The 13,980-nt window shown below is 41.2% G+C and overlaps 1 protein-coding gene across 2 annotated transcripts in view; it reads left to right on the top strand.

The window, feature by feature from the left end:
• Positions 1-8,836, top strand: part of cgnl1 (cingulin-like 1) — a 31,328-nt gene extending 22,492 nt beyond the window's left edge. For both annotated transcript variants that reach the window (XM_083994631.1, XM_083994630.1), the window contains exons 13-19: positions 2,212-2,373; positions 2,602-2,691; positions 5,755-5,838; positions 6,056-6,180; positions 6,977-7,085; positions 7,198-7,361; positions 7,483-8,836. In XM_083994631.1, the coding sequence (XP_083850757.1) occupies positions 2,212-2,373; positions 2,602-2,691; positions 5,755-5,838; positions 6,056-6,180; positions 6,977-7,085; positions 7,198-7,361; positions 7,483-7,633 (885 nt within the window). In that variant the 3' untranslated portion in view covers positions 7,634-8,836. The remainder of the gene's footprint in view (positions 1-2,211; positions 2,374-2,601; positions 2,692-5,754; positions 5,839-6,055; positions 6,181-6,976; positions 7,086-7,197; positions 7,362-7,482) is intronic.
• Positions 8,837-13,980: the final 5,144 nt, after the last annotated feature.

Raw genomic sequence — 13,980 nt, 5'->3', positions numbered from 1 at the left:
TCGTCTCACATAATGGGCACTCGTCATAGGTTTTAAACGCTGACACTGCTTTCTGTGGTGAGACTGGTCAATTAAGGCCGTCATTAGTCAGGCCAACTGAGCCCTCCCATGCAGAACGGCAGATGATGAGCCATTGTTCCTACTCAACCAGTTCGACCACTCCCACCGACATAATCCTCTCCTTTCAGAGAGCGATGTCATCACTTAGGTATTCCTGCTCCACGCTGTCCTGCTATAGGGAAGTCACAGAAAATCTGCTCTGTTCTCTCTGCTCTTTATTTGAATTAATATTCACATTCATGGTAGAATTAATGCAGTGAATCCCTTTGTTTTGTTTTTTAAATCTGTGGTCTTAACACCATAATGGTGAAATGTAACGACCTCTGACCACCCTGTATTGTTTGCATTCAATCAATTTATCCTTTTCAGCTCTCTGGAATGTGAACAATGTTTTTGTTGGAAGTAGAAATAGATTAGTGTGGAGAATGGGGGCTCAGGTTGTTTGTTTTCATATATATATATATCAAACATTTATCTAACAAGGTAGGGCTATTGAGACTGTATTCAGTGAGGTGAAGGCAGAAATACTTCAGGACAGTGTAGAGATGTATTGTAACATTGGCAGAGAGCAGAACATTGAAGATCTCGTTTCAGACCGTACTTAACGGCACCCTGTGGAGAAACTGGACTCTTTAGATGAGTGAGCGCCTTTGTTGTCATGTGGTCTAGTAACATGTGCACAAGGACGTCATGAGCATGTGTATCACTGCTGACTGCTCAGGGAGGTAACACTGTCTGAGGTAATGTGCCCAAAAAGGACTGTAAACAAGTCAGTGTCAACAGTGCTGATTTCAAAACATTTAAAAGGGGGGCATGCAAGTGTTTATGATAGGAAATGCATTAATTATATTTGTAAGGCCTAAAGCATACACACAGTGTACCCAACTCTAACCTTGTAAACAAAAGTGCCTGTTTATAATGAAAGCTCCACTGGAGACCTTTGTAATGGAGGCTTTGGCAGGCCGGTCTTGATTTAAAGCTTGAGGCTTCTTTGCAAACAAAAAGCACAAGTCATTTCCTTCTGTAGGAGGAACTACCTCCTGAAATCATTAGCCGCACACTACGTTTGTCATTCATAACCGGCAGCCAGCCACTCCGTCTTTTACAGATTTTACAGCTGTACATGTCATGTGGTGAGTAAAGTGTGTATGTCAGGATAAGGTCAGCATCCAGGTTCTTCCTTTTTTTCCCCGTCTGTGTCCATGCTCGTGCGTGTTTGTCCAGCTGCTGCACAGGAAGAGGAGAGGATGTCATTGTTGTGATATCATTGTTGTGAAAGCTGTGCTGGCTGGATTCACATCCTCCGCCTCGGCCTCTCCTGAGAAACTGATTGATCTGGACTGGGCCGAGTGAGTCCACTTTTCCAGTTGCTCCTAAACGCTCTGTCCCCACCCATACTGGATTTGGCAGATTATAACTAAAACAACATGTGTGTAGGGCTCAATACTGAATGCTCAATACATTTATTTGACCATCTCTGGCCAGGATGCAGTGTCACATTAACAATAAATCACTTTCATTGACAGATGAATTCATTAATTTCCAAACCTGTGCCTGGATGTCCATGGCTTGCGGGGGGGTGTGCAGTTATCCCATTACACTTATTACTGTAGTTGGTCTTTGAGTGCTCAGCTTTAGCTCTGTGGCTTAAATTGGATTCTGCTTAAGTATTTACCAGATGAAATATGAAATGATTTTGCACTAATGGCCTAATATTTGTTCTGGGTGACAAATAAGGGTAGATGATGAATTTTCATTGTCTTAGCATTAAGCAGTGGGGGGCAGTTTTCCAGTGGTCGATGAGAAGAGGGGGGTAACACGAACTGTGCTGGATTCATTAGTCACTGAGAGGAACCATTACCACCACGAACTAAACTGTTTAGTCCTCGCTACAGTGGTTTTATACTTGATAAGAAGCGGTGTGAACAGTGAGATGGACTTTCAACAGGAGGGCAGAGTTTAATCCCCCTTTGCTCCAGAAGTATTTATAACATGCAGAGGGGTCGCTGAACCCGCACCAGACAGGTTTCACTGATCTTCAGGGGTCAAATAATGTGATTTTTCTAAATATGTGGTTTCTGGTGTGTTTTACAGAACGATAAACAATCAATTTAAGTGTGTTGTGTTGTTTTGTTTGTCGTTTTGTTGTAGCTGTCACGCCGGGAGGAAGACCTGCGGCAGAGTCAGAGGGATCGGGACGAAGCTGAATTCAGGGAGAGGATGCTGGAGAAAAAGGTTAACGATCTGGAGGAGGAGGCGGAGAAGAACAGCCACAACAAAGAGGACAAGTCCCGACACATCAAACTCCTGGAGGTACATACAGTAATGATGTCAACTAAAGCCACCGGTAGATGATACGGTACATATAATTAGTGAAATAACTGCACAAGATGTTGTAATGGATGTTGGAGAGGATACTTACCAGTAAACACATCAATAGACCATCAAGGGGAAAAAGACTTAAGCCAAATTACTGATAGAAAACATGTTTGCATGGCAACACTTAGTGACCGTAGTGGATGCAACCGCTTCGTTTTGCAGGACAGGATTGAGCAGCTGGAGCTGAACCTGGATGAAGAGCGTCAGAGTGGAGACGAGCTGATGAACAGGATAGACCGAGGGAGAGATCAGGTACAAACGACACACACCCACACACACACACACACACACACAACCTCAACACATTTCTCATTATCAGCTCTCACATGTGTCACTGACCTGTTGTCCATAGTTCTCTGTAGTCCACGTAGATGTGTCTCTTTTCCATCCCAATCTGTAAATGATACCCAGATCTCCTGTTGCTTCGTCTTCCACCCCTAACATCACAACTGCAACCAACTAATCTCTAAATGAAAGGAGTGTCTGCTGGCCTCTACAAAACAATTTCACCTCTCAAATCTAATCCTGAAAGGGCCATTTCACCTCACTGATGTGCAGGTTGATGGGTGATATCGCTGTCTCTTTGAGGCGTGTGCGTACACACTCCTCTTCAATATCCACAATCCCAGTTTTACTTCTGGCCTGGATAAAGTGGACGCCGGGTTATTGCTTTGTAAGGTGATCTTGCATAATCGTTGAGATTGGCGGGCCGCCAGCGTGCTGCTCTATCCAATTTTCATGCATCAGTCACAAAAGACCCTTCTTAATGCATCACACCGAGCCAAAATATGCGAGCTGCCAAATGTCTCAAGTTTTCAGGTTGTGGAGTTCACTGTGGAAATTAACGCTCAGTAACTTCATCTTGAGAACAAATCCAGCTCTTGTGCTTGAAGTCAGTTTTTTTTATATCCTTGCAAGCGAAAATGCTCCAGTTTTTCCTTCCTCTGTGATAAAGCTGCTGATGGAGGCACTGTGAAGTAAGATTTAGATAAAGCACATGTGCTTTTAGGATTGTTGTTTGTGTGTGGGAGAGTGCTTACTAATCACGGGGAGGATGTCGGTTCTGGACGTCTTGAAATAACACTCTCTTATTGCAACTTTGCTGATTTTATGCTAATGTGTATATCATGTGTCCCGCTGTGGTCACAGCTTGATGGCATCTTTTCAACTTTTTATTTATTTATTTATTTTTTCAAACTATGACATCCAAAGACAGGCTTGACAGGTTTGGCTTGGTTACAGGTTCCCTCTCTCTGTGTAAGTGACACAGATTCAAAGGTTTCGGACCGAAAATTTAGTGACATGAACGAAGAAAAAGCTTATAGTGTGGTTGAGTAGAGTTTTTAAATCTCCTTAAATGGTTTCACCCTTTAAAAAAAAAAAAAAAAAAAATCTGGCAGAGAGAGAAGAAGAGTGGCATTGTGACAAAGTGGCATTGGTTCAGCATGAGACGGAGGTCAGTTGTCAAGGCAACGCTCGAGCTTTGTGCACTCGGAGTGGAGTAGCTTGAGTGCTAGTGGTGTGTGTGTGTATGGGTGCACACACATGCATGTGGGTATGTGCTGGTGTGTGTGTGTGTCTGTGGGGAGGCGTGTGGGTGGGGGTGGTGAATGGCTATGGAGGGGTGGTGGGTTTGTGGGGTGGGGGGGTAGTGGAGGGGTAGGGGGGGTTGCAGCAGAGGCAGCAGGAAGAACACCTGCGTCTCTCCTGGCACCAGGTGCTCCTCTCCTGTCTAAATGAGAGTAATCTCCCCTCTCCTCTCCTGCCGTCTCTCACAAAGCAGATTAGTTTCGCTCTATGTTCCAGTCTGCTGATTCAGCTCCCTCAAGCACAGTGCTGGGTGCACCAGTTATAGGGGCCATCGTTCATCAGAGCAGCCCACTGTCACCCACTAATTGGCATAAAATATCACCAATTCTAAAGCTCCTCTCACAAAAGAAAGAACCATCACCGCTGTTATCGATTACTCTCTCTTCTTTTGAACTGGACTGTCTTCAAACACTCGGGTCCGTTTAATGTGCAGGGAGTTGATATGTGATGACACCAGATTAAGTGTTGAAGAAATTATGTGGTATTTTGGGGGAATACACTTCCAGTCGTAATCAATGTTTGTCACCTATGATCAGTTCATACCAGCCATACTCCCAACTGCAGCGTGTGGACGTTTATATTTGTTTTTGTTCAAGAATCTGTCCTTTTTATTCCTTTTTTTTTTCTACAATTTTAAAATTCGCTTTACAATTAAATTAAAGCAAAATTCGGACTTACCGCGGCTTCCGCATTGTTCCTTTCCGGGTCAGAGGACACAGTTAGTAGAGAGAAACTCTGAGGCGTTTGCTCTCTGACCCGGAAAGGAACAATGCAGAAGTTGTGAATTTTGATTTAATTTAATTGTAAAGCGAATTTTGAAATTTCAATGATGGTCAAAAGGACGTTACTTGCAATCACAGAACAATTTTAAAATTAGCCCGGAGCCCATTAATGAACATTGAAAAAAACGATAGATTCTTGAACAAAAACGAATATAAACGTCCACACGCTGCAGTTGGGGGTATGGATGGTATGAAATGAACTGATCATAGGTGACCTGATATCTGAGTGTAGGGTTAGAACATTGATTAACATTGATTAACATTAGCATTGATTAACATTGATTATGACTGTAAATGCCCTTTAATTTACTTCCTTTGCAGAAACTTGCATGAGAAGATCTATGCCACTCTCATATCCCAGCTCAGTTAGCTACTGTAAGCATGAAGACTGTATACAGGGTGGAGGAAGCTACTTCGTAACAAGATCTGTGTTTATTAGTGAGTTTTAATGCTGGTAGGTGTTTTCTGTGAGGTTGGGACAGAGCCAAGCTGCTGGTGGTAGTTCATCATTCATATCTTTGATCTCAACTCTCAGCAAGAAAGCAAATAAGCACATTTAATGTCAATATATTTTTCTTTGAGGCTGTTTAATAATGCATACCTTACACTTAAACTAACACTAATTCAAAAAACCCACAGGGACATAACCTTTACAGACGCAACCTTTTACATGCAACATATCCTTTTTTCTACGAATCACTGAGCGTCGACATGAGGATTTCAACAATAGGTGGAATGCCGCCAAACAAGAAAGTCCAGCTCACCAATTAACTAGAGCCCTTTGAGAATTAACTCCTCTATTCTTCAGCATTTTGACTCACGGAGCGCTACAGTGGTTCCTGTAGAGAGTGAGTCTCAGACGACGACGGTGCCTGCCTGATAATAATTGTCATCAGAGTGTGTGGGAGCGTAGCAATGACAGTGTCTGGGCTCGGCTTGACAGGTGGAGCAGATGAGGAATGAACTCCTGCAGGAGAGGGCTAGCAGACAGGACCTGGAGTGTGACAAGATGGCTCTGGAGAGACAGGTACACACTCTCCTGTCTGGAGGAAAACAACTACACACAGTGTTGCTCTACAAACTCAGTTCAAAGCATCAACTCATTCAATTCATTCATGTCTTCTTGTCATTTTCATTTGGTTGTATCCATCTTCACTTTGCTGTTATGTCTCTGGTTTATGATTATGGTTTGATCTCTCATTATTAGTCCAGTTCAGTGCCTCATCGTGTCTGACTCTCTCTAGAATAAAGACCTGAAGAGCCGAGTGTCTCATCTCGAGGGCTCCCAGAAGTCCAACAAGGAGGGCCTGGTATCCCAGCTGGAGGATCGCATACAGGAGCTGGAGGAGAGGCTGGAGGGGGAGGAGAGGTGAGATGACGACTTCAGCTGGGAATAGAAATGAGTGGAGATGAAGTGATGGAGGAGAACGACTCTAGGGAGAGGTTTGGGAAGTTGGAGAGGTTAATTAAGCCAGGGTTGACACCCAGAAGGTTTCCTGTAAAAGTTAAAGGGATAGTTCAACATTTTGGCAAATTGGCCCATTGCCATAATCCCTATAGTCATAGCAGTAGGTTCGTTACCTTTAATTGTCGGTGCAAGCTATTTTTAGAACGGCGGAGCAGAGCCGCGAGCTGCTCAGAGCTACGCTACGGAGGCTCTTGGGATTTCTTGGTTTCCCTCATCAAACTCATCAAATACACAATCCAACAACTCCAAAACGCTCTTGTGGACAAGTTGTGACCTGCACATTCACCACGCTATGAGATAATAACAGAACGTTATCAGACAGAGTTGTTTTAGAGGCAAATGCAGAGAGAGACTGCTTGCCACCAATGGGAATGTGCATCAGCGGTTTTTCATGAATTCACCTCTAAAACAACTCGTAACGTTCTGTTATTATCTCATAGCGTGGTGAATGTGCAGGTCACAACTTGTCCACCAGAGCGTTGTGGAGTTGTTGGATTGTGTATTTGATGAGTTTGATGAGGGAAACCAAGAAATCCCATTAGCCTCCGTAGCGTAGCTCTGAGCAGCTCGCGGCTCTGCTCCACCGTTATAAAAATAGCTTGTACCGACAATTAAAGGTAACAAACCAGTTAGTGGTTATTTGTGTTTTGAAACTGCCGTCAGTCAGTGTGATGACAGTACTCTGAATGTGTTACAGAGAACGAGCCAACCTGCAGCTGGCAAACCGCCGACTAGAAAGGAAGGTGAAAGAAACGATGATGCAAGTCGAGGAAGAACATAACTCATTACAGGATCAAAAGGACCAAGTATGAAAAACACACTCATTCAGCAAACATCATCTTGAATTGAATAACTGGACTGAACAGTGACTTATTCTTAAACCATTTTAACACATTTGCTCTCGTTTCTTCCCCGAAGCTGAATCTGCGTCTAAAGGCCCTGAAGAGGCAGATGGACGAGGCCGAGGAGGAGATCGACCGCCTGGAGCACAGCAAGAAGAAGCTGCAGAGAGACCTGGACGAGCAGCAGGAGGCCAACGACCAGCTCCAAAGCCAGCTCAAAGCAGCGCGGAGTGAGATGAGGTAAAGGACAAACAGCTCTATCCATAATTAATCATCCATAACGGACGGATCGATGCTTTGAAATAAGACAAGCTTAAGGAAAACAAGTGTCGTAATCATAATATTGTTCTGTCTCATCCAGGCGTAAGAACACTTCCGCGCCGCTGCTCAACAATCTGGACGACGACGACGATGACGACATCAGCACTGATGGGGAGACTTACTTCAGCTCAACTTCAGGGTACAAGCGCTCCTCGAGCCAGGACAACATCCTGTCCACCTTCACTCTGTAAACACGCCTGAGGCTGCTTTACTGTACCATTCATCACTATCGGACTAAACCGCTGGAGAAAAACTCTACATGTTAACACCGAAAGATCCGTGTCGTCATTCAGAGACTTTCCAGCCGAGTGAGATCATTTGACGTCGACAGAGTTCATTACTTCACCTGGATCTTAACTCTGGGTGCAGAAATTCACTCTGTATTATTTGAGCAGCTCTGACATTAATGGATGAAATCGTACAAGTATTGATGTTTTATCCTTCGCTGTAGAAATTAAATGTACATACTGTTTAATTTGCTTACTGTACATTCTCACATGAAGTCAATTCCTTTGTTAACAAATTACTGTTTTGATTACACATGCTCGTCAGCGATTATCTTAGCATTAGTAATTTTGAAAACTCTTCTTTAATGCACTGTAAAACAATCAGAACTGCTTTTATGAACAATATGAAGTCATTAACACTTTTTTATGCCTATCAAATATGTTAAATTTACATAGAGCGTCTGAATATAATTTTTGTATTATTCAGTTGAATGAAATATATTTACCTTTTTTTTTAATGAATGAAAATCAAATCCAAAAATATAAGTTGAAGTGCATCAGGATATTGTTTTATTTATTCATGGTTGAAGATACAAAACTTGGCGCAGTGAGGTTTTTAGGGAACAAGAAATGAGGGACTTTGTACACATCCATTTTTATACAGTTTTATATTGTTGATGACCAATAATACTGTTGCTCCATTCAGTTTGTATCTACACAATTTCTTTTACTCATATACTATATGATATCACAGTATTGTCTATAAATTACCTGTGGAGGACTGCTGCATGTGAACATGTGGCAAAGCCTTAATTTACTTTTCTTTAACAGTTTGAGCACTGAACAAAACTGCAAATCTCAAAACCATTTAATCTCTCAAGACATTTTTATACTGGAAACACTTCAATATAACTTTTATTTCTGGTGATTTCTGTCCTGAATGGGTGGCAGTGTTTATATTGAACATGGTGTCAGTCTTTTTGTTTAATCTCATTTGTGTGTGTGCGTGTTTTGAATTGTTCCTCTGTACATAACGTCCTTACAGCATCTGGTTAACGAACATATTTGGACCTCCTCAAAATTTCCTTTACTAAATGAGGGAATTTGTCAGATGGGATAAATGTACAATCTGTTTTATTTTTTCTGCTACACTGTGATGATGATGATGATGATTTGCACTCCCTGATGGCTCTGCATATGCCCGGCTTTGACACCTGCAGAGGGGGAGAGTGGACTGAACAGATTCCCGCCACTACCTCTCTGTACACATTTATATGTTCATAAATCCTGCTGAGACTAAAATAAAGTTACTTTCAGTTACTCTCACATGCCTTTTTTCCTCAATGAATATTTCATACCAACTCACATTTGACATTTTAAAGGTCGCCTCCTGACATAAAACTACAGAGAGATGTCCCACCTTTGGCAGATGAATCTTAAAAGAACAAACAAAGTTCAAAACACAGTGAGTGAAAGTGAAACAACAACGAACAGTGGAGAAGGACTTAAATTCCTACATTACAGTATGTAAACAAAAAAAAAGAACATTATTTTATTATTTTAATCATCTGCATTAACATTTATGTAGGATTAAATTGGTGCTGATTTTATATGATCATTGACAGTTTTGTTCTGGAGACAAGGTAGGAAAATCAGTTGTGTATATTATATTGTTTAATCCCATATTTTACACTATTCTAGTTTTTTATTTGGACTTTTATTTCATCACAAAACATATTTGAGGTTTCAAATAATAAAAATACTATTCTCAGTGTAGTTTCACACATCCCCTCTCTCAGTCTTTTCTGTAGAGATCTGACTTTGAGTGGTGACTGTATTGTTGTGACATCACAAAGTTTGGAAAGTCCTGACGGGTCATTTTAGTTTCTTTATAACTGTCACGGTTTGTGTCTTTCGTCCCGTTGTAGTTCCTGTTTTATTTTGAAGTTTAGTGTCCTGTCAACCTGTGTGCTCCCTCCCTGCTGCGATTACCTCATGTGTCTCACCTGCGTCTCATTTCCTCATCTTCATCAGTGTTTTCCTATTGTCCTTGTCAGATCATCTGTCGTCCATGACTGCGTTTGTCTTGTGTTTCCTCCCCAGCTTCCTTGTGAGTTTCAATGAATTATTATTATTATATTTTGCTCCTTATTCAGTTACCATGCCTGTGTCTGCATTTGGGTCCAGATACACCAAAACTGACAATATCAGCTCATTAGATATTTTTTTTATCAACTTAAACCTGCTTTACAATGAAAAGATAGTACAGTATTAACTAGAATCTCTCAATTATAAATATCAAGTGGGAGAAATGTAAATTAACTTGACGCTGTCCGGGAGCTCTTTTTTTTTGACACAGATGATTTGATCAGTCTGTCACTGAGGGTCAAAGCAGCTGTGTCAATAGCAGCTCTCTATCTTTCATTTCATGCCCAGCAGGTCAGTATTTTTCCTGCTGGAACATATGAAGCACATGCATCCTGTGTTTGGCTCTGATCACCTCTCAGCCCAGAGCTGTGACCCCCCTCGGCCTCTGGGGGATACAAAAAAACAAACAAACCTGTGTGTTTGTTATTAATTTATTATCAAAGTGCTTTTACTTTGATATTAAAAAGTTTATTTCTGTGTTGATCAGAAACAATCTGGGAACTCTCTCTCTCTGTCCATTCAGACCTACCGCTGACTGCTGCAGCTAAAGGAGGTGAATGGTTGATGCTTTCTTCTGCTCGCTGGCTGACTGGCCATTGTTGGCAGGGCACGACCTTCATTTGTTGCTATTCTGTGTGCAACAGACAAATCAACCTTTCAAGTGCCACAGTATTATCTCTCTCTCTTCTGTGTCAAGCCAAGCAGTAAACTAATAGGGGCTGCAGGCTGGAGGGCTTAAGGAGAAAGTTGTGTATTCTTAACAAGGTGATCATTCTTGGGATTCCTTTATGTGCTTGAGTGACTTCGACCAGAGTGACTGCTGGGAAACACAGAGGTTAGACAGCTGAGCTGAGGGAGAGGGATGTTTTGGAGGGAACTGAGTGAGTGAGTCTTTTCTGGTTGTAGATTTAAAGTTGTTTGCAGCTTCTCTTTCTCACACAGAGATCTGTTTCACAGCTAAGAGTAGAAAACATACAAGTTTTACAAGTCTTACAGCTCTGGTGCTCAGTAGTAGCGTGGGCAGACAGGAAAATAATCCAAAATTGTGATTTCTTTTAAAAGATCTCACAGTACAATGCTGCCCCCTAGCTGCTGTAACGGGAACAAGGTTGTGATAGATAGTTTTGACTGCGGGTCTTCAACATTTTTCAGGCTTTCTGAAGCAGGGACCCCCTACTTTAAATATTTATAAATTTGTGTATTATATTAAACTAGGCCTAGTAGCCTACTATGTATAAACGTACCCTGTATTCAATACTCAGCTATTCAATTAATACACAGGTTTGTATATTCATGGTCATGCCACTGCCATTTATAAACAAACCTTGTTAACTAATACCAATGCCAATATCAACAATGTCTTTCAATCGAGTGATAATCCTGCATACAAGCTATTCAAAACGTTTTTATTCTAAGCATAAACGTGGAAACAAAAAACAAAAAAACAAAATTGTATAATCAACCAAAGGTTTCACGACCCCCCTGCAGCACTTCTGTCTTCTCTCTTTCAAATATTTTTATTAGAGCACATTGTAACATTGTTATATTATCCACATCATACACACAAGTATAATGTATATCCATATAGAAATATGTGCAGTTAGGACATACTGTCCTCTTTTTGTTTTTAGAACACATAACAATGGTAAATGAAGAACAGATACACATGTATTACAGAATACAGAAAAATAAACAAACAAAAACAAAACCGAAATAAATCCCTCCCTCCCACCCACCCTACCCAGCCTTACCCTTCCGTCTAAATACTACTTTATTATAGTTAGGGGGAAACATTAATTTCCACTACCAGGTGTGAGATAGTGAATGAGAGGTGACCAAATGTTTTCAAAGTGTGGAAGTTTATCTATAAGAGTATATTTTATTCTCTCAAAATGGAGAGTGTTAGTAAGATCACTAAGCCACATCTTTGTGGTGGGTGTTTCTTTCTTTTTCCAATGCATGAGAAGTAGCTTCTTTGCGATGATGAGACTATAGGAGAGGAAACATTGTTGGTAGTTATTTAACCTTTTAGTATCGTCTGAAATTCCCAAAATAATAGTATGTAGATTAGGCTCCAACTGTATGTTAAGTATTTTAGAGACTAAACTGAAGATATTAAACCAAAAGATCTTAACCTTGGGACACAGGGCGACCCCCTGCAGCACTTCTGCGGACCTCCAAGGGGTCACGGACCCCCTGTTGAAGACCTCTGGTTCTGACTGTGGTGAAGGATTTCTAAAACAAACAGGATCAAATTGATGCCTTGAATATTAATTAGCCATAAAACTGATGATGGATTTCTGTATAAAAAAGGTGGTGACTATCAATGCAAACGTCTTTTTCTCTGTTCCACTGTTTTTCTATGAGGATTGATAATGAAGAAGTAAACGGCTCAGGGCTCATGTGTGTTGGGGAGTGGGGGGCTGGATTTTGTCATCATCCAGTCGGGCTGTCAGAGCTCTGTGGATCCAGAGGGACGCACTGTAGCTACAGCTCCCACACCAGCAACTTGTCTAACTCCCAAATACTTCCAGCTTGAAGATGATTCATTGTGATACTTTAAATAAGTGATCATGATTTATGACTGGCTCACCCAATAGCACAATGACCTACTTGTATTTCTTGCGCTACGTGGTCTTAACCATCTAGATTTGGTTGTCACATTCTTGTACGAGCACTTCTTGGACCAACACCCACACAGTCTGATTGTGTTTCTGTTTTCAACATTACTAATAATGCTACTCAAAGTAAACAATTGGAAGATGCCTCAGGCGATGGATGCCTCAGTACAGCAGGACAAACCTGCTCCAGGTTTTGTGTTGTTAGACACTCTTAGTGATGGAAAATAAAGTAAAAGTCAAATTTTAAAAAATATAGCACTTCACGTCCAAGTCCACCCTAACCCTAACCCTAACCCTAACCCTAGTGAAAATCTTATTTAAATGAAGTATAGTTGTTTAACTGGCTAAATGTATCAAAAGTAAAAAACCGGTGCATATTCTCATTTGCCCAGGTCATAGTATTCCAAAGGAGGTTAAATCGAAAGCAACTGGACTTAGTTGTTCCTAGACAAATAACTAAGTCCAGTTGCTTTCGATTTAACCTCCTTTGGAACAAAAGTAAAAAAAACTACTCATTATGGCCATTTCTGGATGTTATTGAATTGTTTATTGTAAATGATTAAGTAAATTTGATCTATATTGTTGATTGACCCTTTGATCTTACTCGAGCTCTTAAAAAGGATACAGTTCGTCAAATACTAAAGTGTGTGTGTGTGTGTGTGTGTGTGTGTGTGTGTGTGTGTGTGTGTGTGTGTGTGTGTGTGTGTGTGTGTGTGTAGCCAAATCCACTCGTGATGTTTAACACAGAAACATCAGGAAAAGCCCAAGTCCCTCCCCTCTGATTAAGTCAGATAACAGGAGATTTATCAGTCGTTATCAATCTGAGACAGTTACCATGTTTGTTTGTTTTTGCCCTGATCCTTCACTCTGTCGAAACTATAAAAACATGTCTGTACTGTTGTGTTACGGTCTGTTTTCTTTGTTTTTGCTGAGAGAATCAGCTCGACCAGCAGATTGTATCTATGACTCCAAGGTTATTCAATTACCTGGCAGCTCTAGTAAAAATATTTTATTCTTAACTCATTCTAATGTCTCGAGCCAGGACATGACCACAGCCCTGAGATCTTTCACGTCAGTACAAAGGAACAATAACACAACCGCAACCAAAATGTTTCTTTTTGAACAACACATGCAGATTTTGTCGAGTTTTTGAGTTTTGCCACAGATTTCTGAAGACAGTGCAACTTTGTGCGGCTCTGTCATTTCATCACAGACTGCACATTTGTCTGTCAGCAGCAGTAACTATCTGTCAAACCATCATTAAAACAGAGGTCAACCTAAATTCCACAGCGACTCGTGTTGGTTTCAACAACAAAGTCCTACTTAAGCAACTGCAACTACCACACAGGAAGCTCAAATACCTGCACAGTGAACCGCACGCAGCAGCACACAATGGGCTGTTATTACCCGGACAACATGACCTCTTAATTATAGCTACAGAGTAAAACACCCCCTTACAAATAGGCTACAAGTCATGAATTCCAAATTGTTGAATTTAAAAATACCAAGTCATTATGACATGCATCAAAGGTTAAGGCTCTG

Source organism: Trachurus trachurus, assembly GCF_905171665.1.
Source record: "Trachurus trachurus genome assembly, chromosome: 3".
NCBI classification, from domain to species: domain Eukaryota; kingdom Metazoa; phylum Chordata; class Actinopteri; order Carangiformes; family Carangidae; genus Trachurus; species Trachurus trachurus.
This window is presented reverse-complemented; position numbering and strand designations above follow the sequence as displayed.